General features: G+C 40.5%; 1 protein-coding gene across 1 annotated transcript in view; it reads left to right on the forward strand.

The window, feature by feature from the left end:
• ATF7IP2 (activating transcription factor 7 interacting protein 2) overlaps window positions 1-24,291 on the forward strand; it is a 59,440-nt gene that overhangs the window by 28,506 nt on the left and 6,643 nt on the right. The window contains exons 7-10 of the mRNA XM_025203226.1: window positions 4,094-4,164; window positions 6,086-6,150; window positions 22,455-22,524; window positions 23,383-23,486. Coding sequence (XP_025059011.1) covers window positions 4,094-4,164; window positions 6,086-6,150; window positions 22,455-22,524; window positions 23,383-23,486 — 310 coding nt within the window. The remainder of the gene's footprint in view (window positions 1-4,093; window positions 4,165-6,085; window positions 6,151-22,454; window positions 22,525-23,382; window positions 23,487-24,291) is intronic.

The following is a 24,291-nucleotide window of genomic DNA, read 5'->3' on the forward strand; positions in this document are numbered from 1 at the left end:
GCAGTCAGCGCTGCTGCCTCGGTTGACCCCGTCGGGCCAGATGCATGTGCCCTGCTGGCGCGGGTCCCGCTCTCGGGGTTCCCTGCGGGCTTCTCCCGCCTCCTCCCTGGCCCTGCTTCCGGGGCCGCCTTTTATCTCAGCCGGGCGGCGTCTCCCGCCGGCGTCGCCCGGCCCCAGCTGGATATAAGCGCTGCTCACAAACTGCGCTGGCGGTCTCCCTGCGCGCGTGTCCCTACTCGCTCCGGCCTCTGTGTGGGGTAAGTAGGTGGTTACTCCCCCCCTGGTCCGGCCCCGGGGTACCCTTCTAACCCCCGCATCCCTGGGACAGGGATTTTACTCTAAGTATTTACCAGTACTAAATGTAAATGTTTGCTTCATAAGAGGACATAAAACTGGACATGGTTGGACAAACCAGTGCAGCAAATAAAAGCAAGATGGAATCAACCTGTTCTCTATCCAGGATCTTTTCCATCATTTTGTGAACTGGGAGTGAGTGAGTTCACCATTCAGGTTTTCCATTAGATGTCCATTCCAAATCTGTTACAAATAAGACTTAAAAAAAAAAAAAAAAAAAGTGGCAGGCTTCTATTTCATTTGCATAATTCTCTTAAACAAAAGTCATCCAAGCAAAATGGCTAAGGAAATCACAGGGATGCAAGCCATATTTAACTTATTGATGTTGTATTATGACGAAAGTTCTTTGGTTGTTCAGGAACTGATACTGGAGGTGTATGAACAAGTTTGAAGTAAAGCAATAATTTTCCATATCAATAGTTTCCTCAGTCAATTGTTCCTTAAATAGTTTGGTAAGATCATCCCTGTGAGGAATTTTAGGGCACTCTTTATAATGTAAATTCCTGGATCACCATTGTCCCTTTGGAACATTAACCTTTTGGTAAACACTGCTTTCAACTAGCATTCATTTTTCAAACATCCCATCATTACTGCCACCTCCTCATTTCTTTTCCTATAGATGCATCACTGACTTTCACAGGCAGTGTAAGCACCCTGCCAATTAGGCACATCAAAATCGAGAGTTCAGTCTCTTTCACCCTGTCCAAAGTTTCAAAATCTTCTCTCTCATGTCATTTTGCATTGACATAACTAGAATCTTATGGTGGGATGCACAGTATCCTCTGCTGTATTAGAATCAAAGATCATTACATTAGTGTAGTTCCACTTCGTAGAGAGAGGGGATGAGTTGCTGGATGAGATTACAAAGGAATGGAGAAGTATTTGCTACATAGCTTAACAAAGTCCCTTTGTTTGAATGTGTAATGTCAGCTGAATAAGCTTGAAATTGCAAAGTAGTTACAGCTGGAGTTAGAAATCTTTGAAAGACATTTTCTACTTTCTCATTCCCCGGGCACCCATACTTGACAGAATTATAACCCTAGGCCCCCCCTGCACTGGCAATAAGGCATGATGGGATCTGATGCTTGATCCCCATAATCACTTCTGCCATTCATGTTTGGCATGGCAGGAAGCAGGATTGTGGGGATCATGCATCAGACCCCATCATGCCTTTGCATATCTGCCAGGGGCCTGAGAAATTCCATTTAACACCCCATGAATTCTGACTTTGGGTTCTGAAGTGATGGGAAGTTGCTACAAATTAAGGAGGTTCTTAAATTTGGAGGGAAAAATCCCCTTAGTTCTAAGCAGCATCTACACTGTTTTGGTATGCTTTTCTAGGTAGGGCACAAACACCCAGAGCCTGTTACTGTATTGCCTCAGTCACAAAAAAAAAAAATAACAAGTGAAATTGGAAGGAATCAATATTGCAATGTGTTTGTAATATCAAATGGAGATGAACTCTCTCTAAAAATGTAACTATCTTAATATGAACTTTTTATAATATTAGTGGATGCTTGATATTAATGGAACACTCTCAACTTCTAATATAGTAAATTAAAATTGTTTTTAAAAATGTGTCAATATTAGTGTTAGCTTCAACACATAACTCACATACACCATATTGATCTTTGTAGTTTTAGTATGTCATTTGATATAATGCATTGTAGAATGTAACCTTGTCATAAGGTGGCGATTGAAGTATTTCTTCTTGTTTTTTTTTTCTTTTCTTAATTATGTGTATGTTGAGGGTTTGTTGGAAAACATATAAAAATGTGGTTTACAATTTTAAATAGATGTACCCAAGGTGGCTGTGGAGGCTTATCCTGCTGTGCATTTTAGTGTGACTTATTGTCTTAAAGAAATGAAGTGATTCTTGTGTTTCACCTTCAAAGAAGGCAGCTAACCTTCTTTGGAAGTGAGTTGTTTCTGGAAAAGATGACACCTAGAACGTAAACTTTTGATGCCTGTTACTTCAGCACGGCTTTTGATATGGTCTTCCATAACGTTCTTACAAGTGAGCTAAGGAAGTGCAGGTTGGATGAATGGTCTATAAGTTGGATAGAAAACTGACTGGATGGTTGAGATCAAAGGGTAGTAATCAATGGCTCAATGTCTAGTTGGCAGCCAGTATCAAATGGAGTGACCTAGGGGTCAGTCCTGGGGCCAATTTTTGTTTGGTATCCCCATCGATGATCTGGCTGTTGGAGTGCACCCTCAGCAGTTTGCAGATGATAAAAAGCTGGGAGAGTAATAGATAGGCTGGAGGGCAGGGCCAGGATTCAGAGAAATCTCAACCAATTGGAGGACTGGACCAAAAGTGATCTAATGAGATTTGACATGGACAGGTGCGAAGTTTTACACTTAGGACAGAACAATCCCATGCGTCACTACAGGCTGGGGACCAACTGGCTAAGCAGCAGCTCTGCAGAAAAGGACCTTGGGGTTACAATAAGCTGAATAGAAGCTGGCAGTGTGCCCTTGTAGCCATGAAGGCTAGTAGCATACTGGGCTGCATTAGTAGGAGCATTGCCAGCAGATTGAGGGAAGTGATTCTTCCCCTCTGTTCAGCACTGGTGAGGCCACAACTTGAGTACTGTCTCCAGTTTTAGGCCCCTCACTACAGAAAGGATGTGGATAAATTTGAGAGAGTCTAGCGGAGGGCAATGAAACTGGTGGGGGGGCTAGGGAATGTGACTTATAAGGAGAGGCTGAGGAAACTGGGCTTATTTAGCCTGGGGAAGATTTATTAAAAGCTTTCAACTACCGGAAGGGTGATTGTAAACAGAAAGGGGCTATACCATGGGCAACTGGTGCCTCCTGAGTCAAGGGGTGGGGTGGGGGGTACTTGCCCTCCTCCCCAGCGGCTAGTCAGCAACCAGGAGAAGGGTTCCCCGCTGCCAGTCATGCTGACCCAGAAGTGCCAGGGGTGCGCCTGGAAGTGCCAGCAGCGCTTCTCCTGGTGCTTCCACTCCCTGGCTGGCACTCTCACGGGGGAGCACCAGTGCGTCCGCCTGCCTGTCACCCAAGTGGGGCACGCTGGCTGTCGGGGGTGCACGTACGCGTTGCCACTGGGCTAGACTATTACCAGTGGTGGCAGATGACAGAATAAGGAGCAATGGTCTCCAGTTCCAGCAAAAGAAGTTTAGGTTGGATATTAGGAAAAACCTTCTCAATAGAAGAATAGTAAAGCACTGGAACAGATTTCCCAGAGAGGTTGTGGCATCTCCATCCTTAGAGGTTTTTAAAACCAGGCTAGGCAAGGCCTTGGCTGGGATAATCTAGTTGGGGCTTGTCCTGCTTTGAGTAGGGGGTTGGACTAGATGACCTCCTGAGGTGCCTTCCAACCCTAATTTTCTATGATTCTGTCGTTCTCTGCTGTTAAGTAGTGGAGATATAATAATGTATAATCGGTAAATTATAATATAAGGCTGAAAGGATTTAAAACAAAATCTATTCCAAATCAAATATTGAGTAATGGTATTTGGAGAGCATTTTATTTGATTGATGGACTGTGATTTTTGAGTTTATAGCTAGCAGTGTTACCAAAAATGCATTTTACTTTTTTTTGTTCAGTAAAATGCAGTTGATTTTCTTACTGAGTCAAACACCTGAGTTTCGTGACTCTTACATATTTTGTAGCTAGTTCTCAATCTTTTCTGTTAGGAGAGGGGAACCATTTATACATCGTCAATTAAAATATTATTTTGGTGAATTAATCTTTTGTTTTGTTTATCAGCTCTGATGAAGTCATACTAATTTCTGTGGAAAGCAAAAATTCAACGGCTATAACAACTACAAACAATTCAGGTATTAAAGTTTAACATTAGCATGCGTATGTTCTAACAAATTTGAGGAGAAGATTTAAAACAAAGTAACATACTTTTCTACAACTAACTTTTTTTCTCTTTTTAATGAAACAAAAGCATAGCCAAAGGATGCTGACATGCTTTTGGGTGAGTCAGTTTACAAAAAAATTAATACAGTGGCATGTGTCCATTTTATGTAAATGTTAAAAGGACACTGTCAATGTATTTTGCATATTATAAACATTTTCATAACTGTATAATCACAGAACTTAAAAAAACCCTCTTATACCCTGTCCAATTTATGTAGTTTGTTACAGGATCACTATTTCATGAAACTAAAGGGAGGACTGGAGGAAGAAATGCTGAAACATTTGTGTCAAATGCAGATTATTGCATAGGCATTTCAATGTGATAAAAGAAACTGAATTGGTTCAATTTGGGCATTACCAACCTAACTGTATCCCTATAAATTATGCACTGACAAAACAAGAATTCTGAATAGCTTTTTCAATATATATGATTTTTAAAAGTATAGCACAATGGATGAGTAAGGAATGTAATTCCTACTCTGTTTGCAAATATTTCATTTTTAAGGGGGTTTTTTTATAGATCATTTTCTTTCCCCATAATTTCTTATTTTCAGTTCTTAAGACAAAGTTTTAGAAGAACTGTTGTTCTGATTATTTTAATGATCCACATCTATGAAAAACCAAAAAAACCCTTAAAAATGAAATATCTGCAGAGTAGGAATTACATTCCTTCCTCATCCACAGTACTATACTTTTTAAAATCATATATACTGAAAAAGAAGTAGTCAATTAAAGCTTTTTCAAAAATCTTCTGTTTAAAAAAAATAAATCTTTCATTAGATGTGGATCATTCAATCAGTTTTGGCTTGATTACATTAATTTTATTTCATTATTTGCATTTTAACTGCTTGAATACCAAATTCAAAACTGACTCATTGCCTGTAATCTGGGTCATGCCCTGAGCACGCACACAGAAGTTCACTTGTTAATTTACATTTTCTCACTAAAGTCCCTGCTACACATTCAAATTTAAAGCTGTATAGAAAATAGTTATGAAGCTGTGGCACATTTTCAAGCACTACCTTTGTACCTGATTGGCCATTTTCATAGCTGGATGGACGTTTATATTGTGTGATAATTAATTTGCACATGTGGCCATTCTAAATTTATTGTACAGTTAATCATTTAATTGTATAATATATGTAACGTGTGGCAGGGGCCTAAAAGAGAATAACTGAATTATTATTCAGGGCTGCATGTTACATATTAGAGCAGGGTTCCCAAAGTGCAAGGTGTGGACCACATATGGACCACAAAACATTTTTATGCACCTGTAAGCAGACTTTTTAATAGTGTGGCTGTCTTTGATGGAACCAGCTGAGCTTGTAGCCATTTATTTATTAGCCATTGTAGCCATTAATTCATTAATTGATTGACAACTTTAACAGTAGCCCTGTATTCCATTGTGAAGGATAGTTGATGTCTTTTGTACTGAAGCCACTTTGAATCATTTCATTCATGATTTAAACTTTAAAATGAGTTAATTGAGATGTTGCATAGTCATCCAATGGTATTTTTGAAGTGCTGAGGAGATTGGAACACAAGTAAAGGAATTTCTAAGGAATACTAAAATTTCACTAGGTCTGATGGTGTTTTTAGAGTCTGAGTTGATCTGCGAGAGATTTATTTCGAAATAGGGAGGGTAATATTTTCAGTGTGTCTGTCATTTTCCTAAGGCAAATAGACCTAGGTTACAAAAATACCCTGCTATCCTGTATGTTAGAATACCAGCAACTGCAAAATAGACTTGAAGACACAAGTGACACATAGGTGTATTAAATTTAAGCTTTTTCAAAAATCTGTTTAAAAAAAAAAAAAAAAAATCTTTCACAGATACTCAGAAAAAAGAAACTTCTACGCAAGCAGCAATATCAGCTAAAACTCAGCTCAGCAGTAAGGTAGGTTGATAAGAACTTTTTTTATGTTCAGCAACTAAATCTTTATTTGCTTGCAGTGATTATTATTATTTTCAAGTCATTTAGCCTTTTTGTGGATACAACATAGTCCTGTTCGTCTTTGGCATCTTGTTGGGACAGAGACTTTAGATATATGGGCCATCACATTGCTATATTATCTCTCTTTCAACATATTCAAGGTGGACTTTGCCTTCTGCTGCTTCTCTAATATGTAAATTCATAAAGTTGTCTTTTTATTTCTGTTTGATTTTTTTTTTTTTTTTTTTTGTATTGGGAATGTAGGTTATGTCTTACCCTAGAAGATGCTGATGCCCAGAGAACTTGTGAAACAATAAGATTATGAGAGAGAGAAGCTGAGGTAGTGAGATAGAAAGGGATTTTTGTCATTGTTAAGCTATAGGGTTTTGTAAATAGTTTCATTGTTTTACATTTTGCATTAAAGATAACTTTAAAAAGATTCAGCACCCCACCCTTCAACTAGAAGCTCCCCATAAATTGCTTTGAAATCCTTGTGCAAGATCAAGAAGAGCAGACTTGATGATACTTATTTTCTAATCTAAAATATAAGCAAAACTATTTCCCCCCACTCAAAAAACCCTTTCATTCCTCTTTTCTCTGTCCTCAAGAAACAAAATAAATTGTAGTCTCAAGTTTCTCTTAAGTCCTCTGCCAATCGCCCTCCTTAAGCAGTTTATATTTCTTTCTGTAAATTAAATGGTAGCAAGTTATATTCCATCTGTCAAAAATTATGGAACATTTCAGAGATTATCCTTCCCATCTGTCATACCCTCCCAAGAACTTCTCATCTAACCTGGGAGACCTTCCTTTGCTCTTCCAAAGCTCATAGAAAATAAATTTTGCTCTTGCTGGTTTTAGGATATATGTATATATACTGTAGGAGGGTTTAGGAAAAAAAGATAAAACTCCTACTTTCCCTGTGTAGTAGTGTATACAGGTTTGGGAAACTAGTCACCCTTCCCATAAAGTGGTCTATTTTGCAAAATGTCAGCCCATTTTGCTAACCCATTACAGAATATAGGTTTATTGGAGTTTACCGTTCATTACCTGTCTTTGGAGTGTCATCTTGTACGTCTTTTAATCTTGCATAGGCCTTGATAAAAAATAACAGCAAGATTTTAAGTCTTTTAGACTGATGATCCATTTTTGATGCAAGAAGTTTGAGTCCTAAAGCTCTACAGAGTTGGTACAGGTCATGGCACAAATGAGAAGAGTCAACAGCTGTCTTAAAACTTTCTTAAACTTGCAGGGATGGAGTCAGGGATAAATTCCTGATGATTCTGGATTCTTAATAAAACTTTAAGTTGAGAAAGAGTAAGATAACAGGTATTTTTGGGAGAAGGTGACAATCTGTATTGTTTCCCTCTCATGAACTTCTTAAAGGGAACAAAACCAAAGCTGTCTGTCTTCACATATGCTAGACCAGAGAAGTATGGACTAGATCCATGTTACCACCTTCCCTCTTCCCCCAGTACTGCATAGGGTGAGGGATTGCATACAATCTTTTCTGGCTTCTTTTACAACCTTAGCAGGCTCTTCTTGCTACGCTAACTGCATAATCCCAGGGGAGCGCATATCCTCCTAAATCTCTGTGGATTATGGTTTGCCCTTTGAAAGTAGTACATATCTATACTTGGTAGCTCTGAAATATCCCATATTGGTTGTATATCCCTTCATTTTTCTCCACCCCAGTCTACTTCCACTTTTAGCATACAGCTTCCAAAATGGTGTATTTGGAATTAATACACAGTATTAATACTGTTCCCTTTCTGCAGAATTTGTGGAGTTTGCTGGTGGATGAAGGAAAATGCCTCATATATTTTCTTCCTTACATTTTTCTGCCCTCAGTTGTCCCATTTCAGCTCCTGTGCACTGAATGAGCAGAAGAGACCCTGTGCCCTTCTGGTGTGAACTTACTTCCTAAACTGTATAGTAAGGGGCCACCAATCCTGACTACCTTCTAGAAAGTCAAAAGAAAAGGTCTCATCTATAGCAAACCTTCAGAGCTGTAAGAATTACTATTCCTTTCACTATAGGGCAGAGAATAAACATTTGCTAGCAGTCATATCAAGTATATATTAACCTCCTTATGAACCTCCTAGGGGACACTCTAGGATGTGCAAAAGCAAGGCTCTTTTCCCATCTTTTAGGGAAATTTCCAGATAAACTTATACATGTATGTAAGCTTGAGAATATCAGTAAGAATAAGATTGGTACAGATAAAGGGGAAATTTACGTTATCATCTATCAGCTTTTTTTGGCCGGTGTAGCTGATAATGTTCACTGTTAAATATAATTGAGGGATCTAGATCTCTTCAGCCTCCTCAAGAGAAGGCTGAGAGGTGACCTTGTGGCTGCCTACAAATTCATTGGCGGGGGGAATAGGAGATGCTCTTCTTTACAGTGAGGGTTGCCAGAATCTGGAATGGGCTTTCAAGGGAGATGATGCTCTCCGCTACCTTGTGGGGCTTTAAGAGGAAGCTAGACATGCACCTGGCTGGGGCATCTAACCCCAGTCCTCTTTCGTGCCCAGGGCAGGGGGTTGGACTTGATAATCTACTGAGGTCCCTTCCGACCCAAACATTTTCATAGACTTTCATAGATTTCATAGACATTAGGGCTGGAAGGGACCTTGGAAGATCATCGAGTCCAGCCCCCTGCCCAAAGGGCAGGAAGTCAGCTGGGGTCATAGGATCCCAGCAAGATGAGCATCCAGTTTGCTCTTGAAGGTGTTCAATGTAGGCGCTTAACATCTATGAATTAATTAAGCCTTCTGGCCGAGGCCCTCGGACACTGCGTGCATGTACACAGCTGCATGTATGCACGTGGCCAGGAATGCAGCCAGGCAGCTTGGAGAGCAGTTCCCTGCAGGTAGGTCTGTGGAGTGGAAGGGGCGTGGGGAGCGGGGGGCAGATCGAGGCCTCCAGGGTGAGGGAGAGAATGTGGCAGGGGCTTGGTGGTGAATGGGCCCAGCCAGGGTGGTGAACAGGACCCAGAGCAGGATGGAGCCATAGACAGCGTGTCCAGGAAGCTCGGGGGAAGGGGGCGGCTCTTCACCACTGCACACCACCCCCCAGGGGAGGCATGGGGAGAGCATGTGCCCCCCCCGATTTGTATGAGGGGCAGATGCTGGCTACCTGCGGGGGGGGCGGGGGGCCCTCCTGCCTTTGTCTTGGGAGCCCCACACTGGTGACATGTCCCCTACCCACACAACAGCAGTGGGGGTGGTGAGTTGTACCCCCCCACTCCTTGCCAGGCAGGTAGGGGGCACGCAGCCAGTGCAGGGCTCCCAGGGCAAAGGCAGCAGGGCAGAGAGCCCCAAACCCACAGCAGGCAGCCTACAACTTCCCTTGCCCTGCTTGGCTGTGCTCTGGTTAAAAGCATCTCCATGCTTAACAATGGTGGTGGCAACACTTGAACTAAAGATCATTCAACAAGCTTTATTTCAAGCACCCCACCACCATTTTTAAGCACTGGGATGCTGATCCCCAGGACATGCTGTGCATGCCTCCATCCCACTCTCTGCCCTGGGTCCCATTCACCAGCCGGGGTGTGCAGTGACCTCAGCCCCTGTTCCTGCTCTTACCCCACTCCCTCCCTCACTGTTGGGGCCTCGATCTGCACCCCCCTCCCACAAACATGCGCACACCACTTCCCTCCCCCACAGGCCTTCCTCACCACAGACTTACCTGCTGGGAGCCACTCTCCACGCTGCCCATCTGCATTCCTGTAAATGCGTTATCTGATCCATTTTTGCTGATTCGATTGGTTAATAATCTGCTATTGGTATCATCCAAGAAAATCTTTATCGGTGCACCCCTGGAAAAATTGAAAGAAAGTAAAATCACATGTTAATATATTCTGCAAATGTTTGGCTGTCATGATGTACCTGCTGCATCACAGTATTTAGAGAACTGGCTTGAACTTGCATAAGGCTTAGAAGAATCTTTTCAGGTGAATTGTGTACTGTCTTAGGGCATTTGTAGGCGACATGCGGGTTTAATTCTCCGTAAATTGAAGCAGTGGTTTTTTAAAAACACTGATTCAATTTGGGGCAAAGTGAACCCCCATGTCATGTACACCTGTGTCGGAGCCCGAGCCTTACCTGCCTCTCCAGTGGCAGGGAGGGGAGAGCAAGCTGCTGGCGGGCAGAGAGAGCCAGGTGGGGGCTCGTGCTTCCCTCTGCAATAGCAGCGTGTCCGTCCGTCCCATCCCCCCCCGGTGGCACCTGCCCGCAGGCACCTGGCTCAGGCAGTTGTGGGAGCCACTGCAGCTACAGAGGGAAGCACCAGACCCCTGCACAGCTCAGGCAGGCAAGCAGGTCTTAGTGGGGAGTGGGGGGAGATATGGAGATCAGACTCGCCGATTTTTATTTTCTTCTGTGGAGCCTGCCTTCCCGGGCTGCCTAGATGGTCTGCCTGCACAGCCCCTGAGCCACACGGAGCCCAGTGCTTCCCTCCATGGTTGTAGGATAGGAAACTAAAACTCCTCGGAGGTGTTTTGCTTTGCAGTGCCCCAAAGTCATTTGCTGCATCCTAAAGTCATTTAAGTTGCATTACACCACCAAATGTGCTACAGCAGCTGGAATTGCCAAATGTGCAAACAGCAATGCCATTAAAGTGGTGCCAAAGGCATTTAACTCACTTTAAACCTGCTAAAAAGTGTCATCTACAAACAGCATTTGTCTCTGAAAGCATCTATCTATCTATCTACTCGGAAAATAATATTTATTACCCCTCTAAGACTGAAATTTTATCTGATAAGCCTAATTGCTTCACCCATCCCCAGTTTTAACTTGCTACATTTAAATACCAGTACTCTAAACAGGTCTAATATTAGGCCCATTCCTCACTGTTCTTTCTTTGCCATTCAGTAACATGGCATAATATAGGAATTATTCTTCATCCTCCTTATGTTTTATTATGATTTTAAAAGCCAGTGCTTCCATTCATTGAACTCCTCATTACAAACTGATGTACTTTGAGAATCTACACAGTAGTAAGCGATTATGGATTAATTTTAGAGCTATTTCATACTCTTCATTCCTCTAAAAGCAACACCATAGAGTCTTGTACTCTTGGTGTAAGGGTCATTCATGGTGGTAAGGTCAAAGGTGAGGTATCGGATGAAGAGAAACCTAACATAACATAACATAACCTCAACAGTAGGGCAGGCAGGCAAAGTAGGCATATTTCTCAATGGCTGCACAGGCAAATGAAGGCTGCAGTGGAAGAGTAACCCCAGTCGTCTTGGATCTCTTCTCCACTGGACATAGGTTTCTCCTCCACCAAATTCTGTGCAGTTGCTGATGTGCAGTTTTCGTCATGTTTTGCATAAGGAGGCCATTTTACAAGTCACATGCAGGCTTTTCACGCTGGATCCAGTATCTACCACAGTAACCAATCACCAATACCCATAACCTCTACAACGTCCTGCGGCGGTGGATAAGTGGTGACAGGGACAGACAAAGCAATCGCTGGGAGTCCCTATTCTCAGATCCACACACAGGTGGTGGCGCTTCACCCTTGGAATGGAACAGGAGGATGATTCAGCAGCTGTTATCATGATTGAGCAGTCCTATTTAGGATCCCCTCTGCTCACCCTTTATATGGAGCGGGCTAGAAGAGGTGACCTAAACATAAACTGTCCTGCCTTATCTTACCCGACTGTATTGCCATTTCCAGGGTGTTCACTTAAATTGTGGTCAAAACATAAAAATATCCTTTGCAACCTGGAATATACGATTCCTACTTGATGAACCAATAGTGACAGACTTGAATATAGAACGGCTGTTGTCACCTGAGCACTCTCATGATAGAACATCGATATCGCTACTCTCAGTGAGACCAGACATGTAGACGAAGACGATCTGAGGGAGGAGGGGGGTGGCTATACATTCTTCTGGAAAGAGAAACCCGCAGTTGACAGGTGAATACACAGCAATGATTTCGCCATTAAGAGCCTGATTGTCAGCTGAATGACCAAATTCCCTATTGACATTAACAAGCACCTCATAGAATCATAGAAAACTAGGGTTGGAAGGGAGCTCAGGAGGTCATCTAGTCCAACCCCTGCTCAAAGCAGAACCATCCCCAACTAGATCATCCCAGCCAAGGCTGTGTCTAGCCGGGTCATGACTTTCCACATCCAACTGACCAACAATTCATTTGCTACCATCATCGGTGTATACGCCCCAACACTTAGTGCCGAGGAAGAACAAAAAGAACAGTTTTATGCTGACCTTTATAAAATCCTGACTATTATCCCAAAAGATAATAAGTTCATTTTCCTTGGAGATTTCAATGAGAGAGTTGCTTGTACTTTAACATGTGGAATCATAGAAAGTTAGGGTTGGAAGTGACCAGGAGGTCATCTACTTAGTCTTCAAGAGGAAGCTAGATAGTCACCTGGCTGGGGTCATCTGACCTCGGTCCTCTTTCCTGCCAGGGGCAGGGGGTCGGACACGATGATCCATTGTGGTCCCTTCCGACTCTACAATCTATCAATCTAAGTCTCCTCTTGGTCTCCTCTAAACTAAATAAACCCAGTTACCTCAGTCTTTCTTCATAAGTCATGTCCTTCAGCCCCTCACAATTTTTCTCACCCTCCACTTGACTCTCTCTCCAATTTGTCATATCCTTTCTGTAGTGGGGGGCCCAAAACTAAACACAGTGGCCTCACCAGTGCTGAATAGACGGGAATAATCACTTCCCTTGACCTACTGGCAACACACCTACCAATGCAGCCCAGTATGCTGTTAGCCTTCTTGGCAACAAGGGCATACTGCTGGCTCAATATTCAACTTATTGTCCACTGTAACCCCCAGGTCCTTTTCTGCAGAACTGCTGCCCAGCCAGTCAGCCCCCCGCCTGTACTGGTACATGGGATTTTTCTGTCCTAAGTGCAGGACATTGCACATGTCCTTGCTGAACCTTGTAAGATTTCTTTTGGCCCAGTCCTCTAATTTGTCTAGATCCCTCTGAATCCTAGCCCTACCCTCCAGTGTATATACTACTCCCCCCAGCTTGGTGTCATCTGCAGACTCACTGTGTGTGCATTCTATGCCATCTTCCAGGTTGTTGATGAAGACATTGAACAAAAACAGCCCCCAGGACCAACCCCTGGGGCGCTCCACTTGTTACCAGCTGCCAACTAGACATTGAACCTTTGATTACTACTCTCTGAGCCCAGTGCTCCAGCCAGTTTTCTATCCACGTTACAGTCCATCCAGCCCATACTTCCTTAAATGGTGGAAGGGCACTATTAGGAAGGGAGGAGTGGGAAAGGCCAATTCCAGTGGCATCCTCTTACTCGGTAAATGTGTGCAGAGCATGACGTTGTCTTTACTAACTCTACCTTTAGACAACATGATAGGTACAAAACAACATGGCAATACCCCCACTTGAAATAATGGCATGTCCTCAGCTACGCCATTGTAAGAGTGTTATCTAAAAGACATTCATATCACGTGAATTATGAGAGGAGTCAATGACTGCGGTATTGATCATTGTTTAGTGAAATCAATCATGTCTATTAGGGTTGTGTTAAACATTGAACGTGCAACCCAAATCAGTCCGAAGACAGTAGAGCATCAAATGCCTTCAGACCCGTAGACACCATGAAGCCCTCCAAACATATCTCAGCAAGAAACTTGCCAGTTTTTGGATTGAAAATGATAGTACTTGTGTTGAGGAAGATTGGCAAGCTCTAAAGGAGACCATCCAAGACGCTTGCACGGAATCAGTTGGCTTTATCACCCAATGCCATCAGGACTGGTTTGACCGAAATCCAACAATTTGTTGACAGTCATGACGTGCAGAGCTTCTTCAGTGCAACCAAGGCTGTGTATGGACCAAGCTCTTGCAGACGCACCCTGCTTAGATTTGAAGACAACACTACACTCCTCAAAAACAAATCCATGAAAAACAGCTGGAAGGAGCACTACCAAAAGCTCCTGAAGCAAGAATCAGTGGTGACTGAAACCATTGAATCCATCCTGCAGCATCCAGTGAGGGAAGCACTTGCCAGTCCGCCAACCTCTGAAGTCATCCACCAGGTGATTAAGACAGATTGAAGAACAGCATAGTACCTGGCCCTGGTGGCATACCAGCTAAGGTCTTCAGACTTGGTGGGGAAACAATGACCAACATGTTCCACACACAGTTTGTTTTTTTTTAAATCTGGAGCACTGAGGATATTTCTGCTGACCTAAGAAATGCCAATATTGTCACCATTCTTAAAAATGGAGAGAAGTCAGACTGGAAACTATTGATGTGTATCATCCTCCTCTCCATTGCTTAGAAGATCCTTGCTCAATTTCTGCTGAATTGACTTGTTCCTTCTTGCCATGGAAATCCTTCCCAAGCCTCAATGTGGCTTTAGACCACCGAGAGGCACTATGAACATGACTTTTGTAGTTCAGCAGATCCAGGAAAAATGCCAAGAACACTAGGAGCTGTATAATGGCCTTTATTGATTTGACCAAAGCCTTCAACTCTGTTAATCAAGAGGCTCTATGGAAGATCGAAGTTTGGCTACCCAGGGAAATTAATTACCATTCTAATACTCCTTCGTGACCAGATAACTGCCTCCATCCTATGCAGTGGCTCCACTACAGAGCCCTTTGCCATTCAAAGTGGCATCAAGCAGGGCCATGTTATTTCACCAATTTTGTTTTCCATCTTTCTTGTGGTCATCAAGATGCTTATCTGTGACCGTCTGCCACATGGTATCAGCACTGAGTACAGGATGAAAGGGAATCTTTTCAATCTCCCCTGCCTACACCCCAAAACAAATATTTGTTATTTGCCAAAACCAAAGTTACTTTGGCCTCAATTGTGAAACTTTAGTACACCAATAATTGTGCTGTCATTGCACATACAGAGGAGGACCTGCAAACAGCCCTTAACTACTTCTCAAGCATACCAGTGCCTGGGACTGACGGTTAATGTTAAAAAAGCCAAAGGTGCCTCACCAGCCTGCTCTAGGCTAATCAACTCCCCTGGCAAAAATCCTTATTGATGAACAGGAGGTGGAGAATGTTGAAAACTTTGCATACCTTGACAGCCATGTTGGAAGGCTGACATCAACAAGAAGATCCAGCATAGGATCTCATGTGCCAGCTCTGCCTTTGGCAGACTGTATCATCATGTGTTCAACAATCACAATATCAGGACTTGAATAGAGCTCCTACTATATAAAGCTGTGGTGATCCCAACTCTCCTCTATGGCTCTGATGCTTGGGTGACCTACAGGGACCACCTGAAAAGCTTGGAATGCCATCACTAGCGCTACCTCCAGAAGATCCTGGGAATGAAGTGGGAGGATTGTCACACAATTGCCAGTGTCCTCACCGATGCCAACACCACCAGTATGGAAGCGTTGATTACTCAACACAAGATATGGTGAACAGGGCACTATGTATGTGTGCGTGCCTGATGTATGTTTACCGAAACAACTGCTATATTCCCAACTCAGCCAAGGCAAAGGACATGAAGGGGCCAGAGGAAATGGTTCAAGAACACCCTCAAGGAAAGAATTAAGAAGTTTGTCGTTGACACCAGAAACTGGGGGAAAAATAGGTCAGGACAGGGCTACATGGCAACACCTTGTGAGAGAAGGTACATCTTACTTTGAGGAAAACCATCTCACCCTGGAGACAGAAAAACAACAAACAGAAGGAAAGGAAACAAGATGAAGAAATCCATGGCCTGACCTTCCCTTTAACCACCACCTGTGGCATTTGCCAGAGTCTGCAGCTCTTATGACCAGCCTTCTTAATCATCAATGGACTCATTTACAACCCTTTACTTGACCCGTGGGAGTGATCATCCTTGATCCTTGAAGACCCTGTAGACTATAAAGAAGACTTCCAGGGCACTAACTAATTCCTGGGGAGGGAGTGCTCTACCAGAAGCAGTAGAACATTACTTTAACCTGGCCCTGCAGTATCTATTTAGATTGGGCATTTCAGCAGAGCTTTTTGGTGCTTTAGCTAAAGTTGATTCAGTCAGCTATTAGCTAAGCGCCAAAAAGTCTCACTAAAGCCCTGATCCCTACAGACGCTGGGAAAGCAAGGTGCAACTAACACACCGCCTTTTCTGGGCATGTGCTGGGCTCCGTGCAGGCGCATGCAGAGTTTAAAGTTTTTATTGTTTTCCCCATGTCTGCAAGCAGCCCTGGATTTTAATTAAAGAATAGAAAAGAAAAGAACTTTTCCTAAAGACTAGTACTTCAGTTACTGATATATATATGTATATAAAAATGATTCACTTCGTTTTCTAGTCTAAAGTCATTCCTTCCCTTTGTAAGGTTGAACTACGTAGTTAGTACACTTAATTAAACACTTAAGATGCTTTATATAGGTATTCAGATACTCTGCACTAGTACTTCTTTTTTAATTTACATTGGATCTCTAGAATTTGTTTGACCCTCCAGAAAACTGTTAAAAATATTATATAACTTCTTTGCTGTTCGAATTTCCATTTGCATAAGCCAATCTAAATACATTTATGTAGATAAAGCTTGTGGTTGTGAACTTTTAGTCGTGGAAAGTGATATATATGGGTTTTTCGTTTGTTTTAGGTTTTTTTAGGAAAGTCTATGTCCAGATTGCTCTGATTTTTTTTTTTAAATCTGAATCTATACAAATGTTCCTTGCAAGATTTCCTATCACTTTGAACAACATTTCTACCACTAGAAAAAAAAACCTCTAAAAGTGCAAGAACTAGTATATGTGGGTTATCTGATTTTTGGTATATGCCTACCTCTATGTAGTCTAATACTGTCCAAGGAAATAGAGAGAAGCTGGTAAGTTTAAAAAACTGTTTTTACTTCCTGCAGCATACTAAGGCAAACAGCAGTAGCACAACACAAAGCAATTGCATAAAATAATAGGAGGAAAGATATGCAGTTAAGATCAACTTGTAATAACATTTTATTTAAAATGGTTCTAAATAAGTGTTTTAAATAAGTCCTTAAGCTCATTCATTGAATTATGCAGACACGGTTCTTTGGGTAGACATGATATCTCTTATTAGACCAACTAAATACTAGGAAGAATTGTTCTTTGCAAGCTTTTGGGTGCAAACACCCTTCTTCAGGCATACAGACAGTCTGCTGGTGAATTGTCATCTTCTGGGTAGAACAGGAGCAAAATGCAGGTCTGTGAAAATGCAAATGCATGATAGTGTGGATCAGAGTGGTGGAAGATGATAGGTGTGAGACAGGTGGCAGGGGGAGGGGAAGTGTTGAACTGGTGATAGAAGAATGCAGCTGGTAAAATACAGGCAGGTTATAATGTGCCATAAATCCAACCTCTATATTTAGTCCATGATTTTTTATATCCACTAAATTTATGAAATGAAGTTCGTAGGCTCGTCTACAAAAGGGGTTTTGTAAATTTTCTTTGAGGAATTGAATGGAGAGATTGGAACGAAAGTGATTATCTTATGAGAAGTGTGCATCCACAGGTAATTAGGTATTTTTGTCTTTGATAGGTTTTCAGTGTGCTCTCATTCTGGTACACAGTTGTTGTTTGATTTCTTCTACATATTTTTCATCAGGGCATTTGGTGCACTGGATGAGATGTATTACATTTCTGGAGGTGCAGGTGTAAGATCTAGGAATGATGATGGTTCTGTTGTGGGGTGTAGTTATTATGGGTGGAAGTGGTAGAGATGTCTTGGCAGGTTTTAGATTTTTTGTCCTGGTATGGTCTGGATCCATTCGGTGTGCTTTGGGCCATAGGACGTTGGGCTTCTGGTGATGAGGTTAGCGAGTCTCAGTGTTTGTTTGAAAGCTAAGATGGGTGGTTCTTGAAAGATCTGTTTAAGAATCAGGTCATCTTCTAGTGTGGGTTGCAATTGATTGAAGATTTTCCGTACAGGTTCCAGGGAAGGATGGTATGTCATAAATAACTGTGGGCAATTTTTTTCTTTTTGTACTGCAGTAATTCTTCACATGGTATCTTGGTAGCTCTTTCAAAAGTACAATCTATCTCTCTGGAGGATGAAAGCCCTTTTGAGGTGAGCGAGGTGATGGTCCTGGGTATTCTCAGTTCAAATTTGGTGGTATTGGAGGGCTTGGCTGTCTATTATAGCTTTCTTGGTGTGTTTAGGGTGGTTGCTGGTTTTGTGTAATATGTATGTTGGTCCAAGGGTTTCTTCTTTTATGTTGGTTTGTATTTTACCATTCTGAATATTGATCATAGTGTCTAAAAAGGAAATGTTGGTGCTGTAGTATTCAAGAGATAGTCTGATTGATGGGTTTTTGATTCCCATCACAAATTCAATCAGACTTCAGGTTAATTAATTGAATTATTATAATTAATAAAAGTACCAAACAATTCTACTTTTCCTAAACAAAAAGGAATTTATTTGTTTTAATCCCAAAAATAATTTTATAGATAGTTTTTGGCATCAGAAGATGTTCTTAATTTGAAATCTCATTTTAAACCATGCCTACATTGAAGGAAATGAAAGAAAAGCTGTCTTGGTATGATTCTCTTCTTACGGAGGCAGAGATGTGTTTTCTGGAAAATTGTGAATTGGAAAATTTTCCGGAAAATGTTACAATGCCCTAAATAGAGCATGATCTGATTTAGCATGTTTATTTGACTTACATTTAGTAAACAAAACTAAAAATGTACCCCCATGTTAATTTTATGTCCCAATAGCCAGAAGTATTTGAACTGAAATATTTGATTAGGAAAAAAATTAAATGCATCACACTTAATGTAGTTTAAATGTTATATTCAACAAAATTCAAAGCTTTATGTGGAAAGAAATTATTTGAATTGCAATACTTGTAAAAATGTAAAGACAGTACACAATAGCATGTACTTCCCTTACATTGTTTATTTAAATTTAAGAAAAAAATGAAGGCACTGAAAACTGTTGACACACTAATTTTAGTACATCCAAGTAACTGCATGGTATGCCGTGGTTGTCCACTCATTTACATCAATGGACTTTAACTCTCTTCCACTGAGGTCATTGTGGCACCTCCAGTTTCACTGTCACTATCTGTAGAATCACTTGCACTATTTATTAGTTCCATTTCAGAATCAGTTTGAGGCAAATCTGAGTCAGAACTACTTGAACCACATTCTCTTTCACTAAAGGATGGTTTTACCAATGAGTCTTTTGGCAAGGGCAACTTATCACACTGCCTCTTCTTCACTAATTGTGCTTCTGACTGATTCTCCAGAAGCAAGAGATTTTGAGAAATAGAAACAAATTTAGCGGTGCGCTCATTTGTTAATCTGTTCCTCTTTTTTGTCTTGATTGAGCTGAAAGCCTTCCAGTTCTGTTCACAAGAAGCTGCTGTTGGTGGAACTCTTAGGATCTTTAGAGCAATGCTGAACAACAGTTGGGTGTTAGAGTATCACTTATACCATGTGAAAAGAGACATATTCTCTTCTGCCTGCCAAATGAAGTCTTTGCTCCAAAGTTTTTCTTCTGTGTGGTACTCAGCAATGTCTGTCATCACGAGTATTTCGTCGATGTTGAGGACATTCTTAGCTACTTCCACAGTTGCATCGAGAGCAGTAGATAATTTATCTTCTGATAAATGTTGTCCTATGTGTTGATGATCGAAAAGGTTTGCTGCCAGATGAACTGGGTGAGAGCAAAACTCAGGTGAAGAAGGCAAAAGCTCAATTCAGCTGGAATATTTGAAAGGCATGGTGCATCTCCTTCAAGTTTCTTGCTAGGCACTGAAACTGGTAGTAGCAAATTGAATGCTCCTTGAACTCGAACCAAAACCACATCGTTGTTGAGAATCTGCTTCCAAATGTTCATGGAAATAATCTGGGATATTGTGTCATCTGTTGAAGCACAGTGCAAATAGTTTGTTGTGCACAGCAAACTATGTGAACACTTTGTAGCAAGCCCCATCTAGTTTCTCCTGGCAATAAAAGTGCACTTTTCTTCCCCTGCTCTCTTTCTGTAATTTCTTCAAAGTCCGATTAGCAACATGATGATCGTTGAATACCTTCACAATCGCTTTGCAGTTTGCCAATATGTGAATGCAGGCTTACCTGTATTCACACTTACTTGCCAGAAGATTCAACCCATGAGCAAGACAGCCAAATACAATTAAATGAGGATACTTTGCCTTTAATATTTGCCATACAGCTTTCATGTTACTTGCATGATCAGTTACAAGGGCTTGTACCCTGGAGGGCCTGCACTTTCAATCTCTTCACTCAGTAATTTGGCTATGTATTCACCTGTATGACGGGAAGATTTGATAGCAATTGCTTTCAGAAATATTGGTTTAGGTGTTGCCAACGTAATGTTCAGTAAAGGATTTCCTTGTATATATCGGTCCATCCATCTGACATCAGAGTCAGTGATTCTGCTCGACCAAGCCTTTGAATAACCATTGTTTGAATTCTTTCATGCTTTCTATCTAAGAGAGAATGTGATAAGTGATAACATGACGGTAATTTATATGATGGGCAAATTACTTTGTAATGTTCCTTCCAGTATTGATTTTCAGTTATGGAAAGAGGTGTACAACTTGAAAATATAGCTTGAGCTAATGTCTCTTCTGTTTTTTCTTGATCTTCTTTTGACATTTTGTCCACAAAGCTTGATAAAAAGCTTGACTGTCTTGAACAGCTACTTGTGGTGGATCATATATTGGGTGACAGTGATCTTGCAAGTGAGGATCCTGCTGCTTCTTCCCCCAGACCTGGCAGCTCAACATTTTCATATTCCATTTTTTGCAAATCTGCTATTTCACTTGAGCTACCAAGTTCCTGCAACAAAAGGGGGAAAAGATTTTTATTTTAGCCTATTCTAGTCTGGCCTCATCCATCAGAAGAAGTGGCAGTGAACTTGCTTCCCCACTCCATGCCAGAAAGGACATTCTGCTGCTCAGCATGCTACTCGGTTGCCCTGGGACTGCAGACCCAAAGGGAAGTGTAGTCTGGCCTCTGCCATTGGCCAGAGGACTAAGCTCACTCTGCTGGGTTGAAATAATTATTTATCTATTATGTAATTTTAAAAAGAATTATTGTTAAGCCTAAGCCATTGGGTGCTTAGTGCAAGCAGAAAAGCAGGATACACAAATTTTAAATAAATAATAATCCAGAGTTGCATTAACAACTTTTAAAATTGTTTTAAAACAATACAAGATGCTAGTCTATACTGTCTGTTGTTTAACATATTAATTTGTTTACTTGCATAGGATTCCTGAAGTAGACTTTTCTCAGATGATGTTGTTCGACCACTTTGTTGTATTAGCTTTCTGTATATGGCTTGTACTCTTTCAGGACAGTTTCTACGTGTTATTAAATGTTTCTTCATTCTTGTTGTGTTGTTAGCATACTCCTGCCCGTAATATTTACATCTACCAACTTTCTTCCTTCCTTCAGTGGCTTGAACTTCACTATAATGATGCCACACACTAGTTGTTGTTTTTTTGAGTAGGCATTATAATGACTACTTTAAACCAAAAGCACTAAAAAACTAACAGTTCTTAGGCAAACACTTCCAACTCCCCCAACTCCAGAAAAGAAATGAGACACTGCTCTGTGTGTTTGCTGAACTGAAAGTGAAACAAAAATTAATCACAGTTTTAGATTTGGTTTTGCTTTCACTTGCAGCCTGAGATGAAATAAGAATTTTAGCTTTGGTTCTGATTTGACCTGCATAGCCAATTAAGTGAATTCATAACTTGATTTTTGGTTTAGATTATTATGTGAGTGTTTTTACCCTCCTGTTTACAAATCAATAAAACATATATGGTACTCTCTCTCTCACTTCATAGGGATAATCACCTGAAAAACATTAATTACAACTTTGAAACTGCCAAGCTTGCCTAATATTGTATTGGCATCCATTCATTGAGACTAACTAATTTTATGAAACAATGAATTTTTAGAAATGGAAAATTTCCCACAGAAAAATAAAGCACTGGAAAATTTTGCGCCCACATCTCTATACAGAGGCAAGAGTTTTTTGTGTTGGGATATCTAGTCCTTTTTTATATAATATATATTTATAGATGGTGTTGTTACTTGGTTGACTCTTTTGGTTATCTGTTAAGGTCTATGCAATATGTTTCTAATTGCCAGAGTTTCTACAGATCCGCAGTGGTTAGTTCTGCTGTCTTTCACTTACATGAGAAAAGTTTTGTTTAAAAAATATAAGCTACCAAACACACTTTCATTCCTGAACTTTAATAGCATTTATGCTAGAATTTAAGATTCTACCATTGTAGAAATAATTTAATTGGAATTGACACTCTTTTTACAGATTGCAGAAAAAAAACCAAAAGTCTCCGTGATTGATCTAACGGAAGAAGAAAAGCACCACTCTAATAAAGGTGAGGGAGGAAATGATTTCTTGTTTGTAGGGATGATGAAAATCAAACTAAAATATAGGTGTATGTATAAATTACTTTATTTGAAAGAAAAATACTTTTGCTGATTTGGAAATTGTACCTATTTCTTAAAAGGAAAATGTATCTTTATCTCTCCACTCTAGTAGTAACCTTAGGAAAGTAAAGCTGAAAGAGACCGCATATGGTCATCTAGTCTAGCCCCTGCTCAAGGCAGGATCATCCTCAACTAAACCATCCCATCAAACAATAGATTATATGCATGGAAAATTATAACAAATTTATACTTTTTCTTTGTATAGAATCTAATTACTCATGGGGGTCATCTTAAGTTTGAATTATCATATTTACCTAAATCCAAGATATGTAGGGCCAAGGTATATTTTTAATTTTTGCTTGAGAGACTATTAAAGCATTATTGTGCCATAGCTTTTACTCAGCTCTTGTCTTTGGAGACAACTCAGATGCTCTTTTTAAATTATGCCTCTTTCATCTTCTTTCCTGAAGACTGCTAATGCTTTCCTCTTTTGCTCAGGTCCATGTGCAGAAGCAATTTTATGATACTAAAAAAAACTTTTGATCAGTATCTAAAGTTCACTGAATAGTATCTGTTTTCTCCTTACAGCAACACGTCTTTCCTGGTTGTTGTTGTTTTCTCCAAATGTTATTATCTTAGATGAAAGGAAAAGTTAATAACAAGCAGTTGTAGGAACAGTTGGCTTTCAAATCTGTGGGTTGACATATGTATATATGCAAATAAAGTAAACAGGAATGAAGTAATGTCTTTAATTCAGGTCGATTATATAGGTAAAGTTGTATTTAAAACTTGCATTTTGTTTACAGATAAAGTAAATGAAAAACAGAAATCTATGCTTAACAAAACTGTTTCAAAGCCAGCAAGTCCTAAATTGAATTGTCTCGAGCTAACAGAACAAACATCATGTCAGGTACTTTTTATTGTTTCTTTATTTTTACGTTTTGGAATTTGCAAATTCCAGCTCTCAAGGTCCACAGGTCGTATAATATGCAATTTAAGAAAAATTAAAATGGTAATAGGAACATTTTTCAGGATGAAGTAACATTGTTATTTCATTTGTATTAAGCTAACTCCTTAACAAAGAATAGCTTTCTTCGTTTAAACCACTAGGAGGCCCTATTGTAATATAAAAACAATAGTAAAAAAAGCTTTAGTGACTATTTCTTAAAAGAAATATTTTTACTGTAATAATGACTCCTGAAACATGGGGATTCTAATCCAAACACAGAAAAAACAGTAATTGAGTATTGCTTCATGCTAAAATGAGCCATTTTTAAAAATGCTTATGGGAAACATTGCTGTAGAGGCAAAGACCAGGCAAGGAAAGCTTTTAATCTAGAAAAAATGTTATCTTTCTGAAGTTGAAAGTGAAAAGGGGCCATAGGTCCAGGAATGCTTGTGCTAAGTTCCATTGCTGTGCCTAAAAAAAAATTGCTAGACTGAAGGTCTGAAAATTATAAAGGTGCAATATCTATATACACATGTGTAGGACAGTTAGGATTCTGAGTTCAGTGGGTAGGGCTAGAAAAATACAACTCTCTAAAGAGTGATTGGATATGGTATGTATAGATGTTCTATTTTATTTTTCCCTCACTATGTTTCTGGCATGGTTTGTAGCAGTTAACTGCTTAAAAACGTCTGCAATTAAACATGATACTTGATACACTAGAAAAGCTGAGTTCCCAGCTCCTTTGGGGTAGTGTAAAACTTCTACT

The sequence above is a fragment of the Alligator sinensis genome, unplaced genomic scaffold (genome assembly GCF_000455745.1).
Source record: "Alligator sinensis unplaced genomic scaffold, ASM45574v1 scaffold73_1, whole genome shotgun sequence".
Lineage (NCBI taxonomy): Eukaryota > Metazoa > Chordata > Crocodylia > Alligatoridae > Alligator > Alligator sinensis.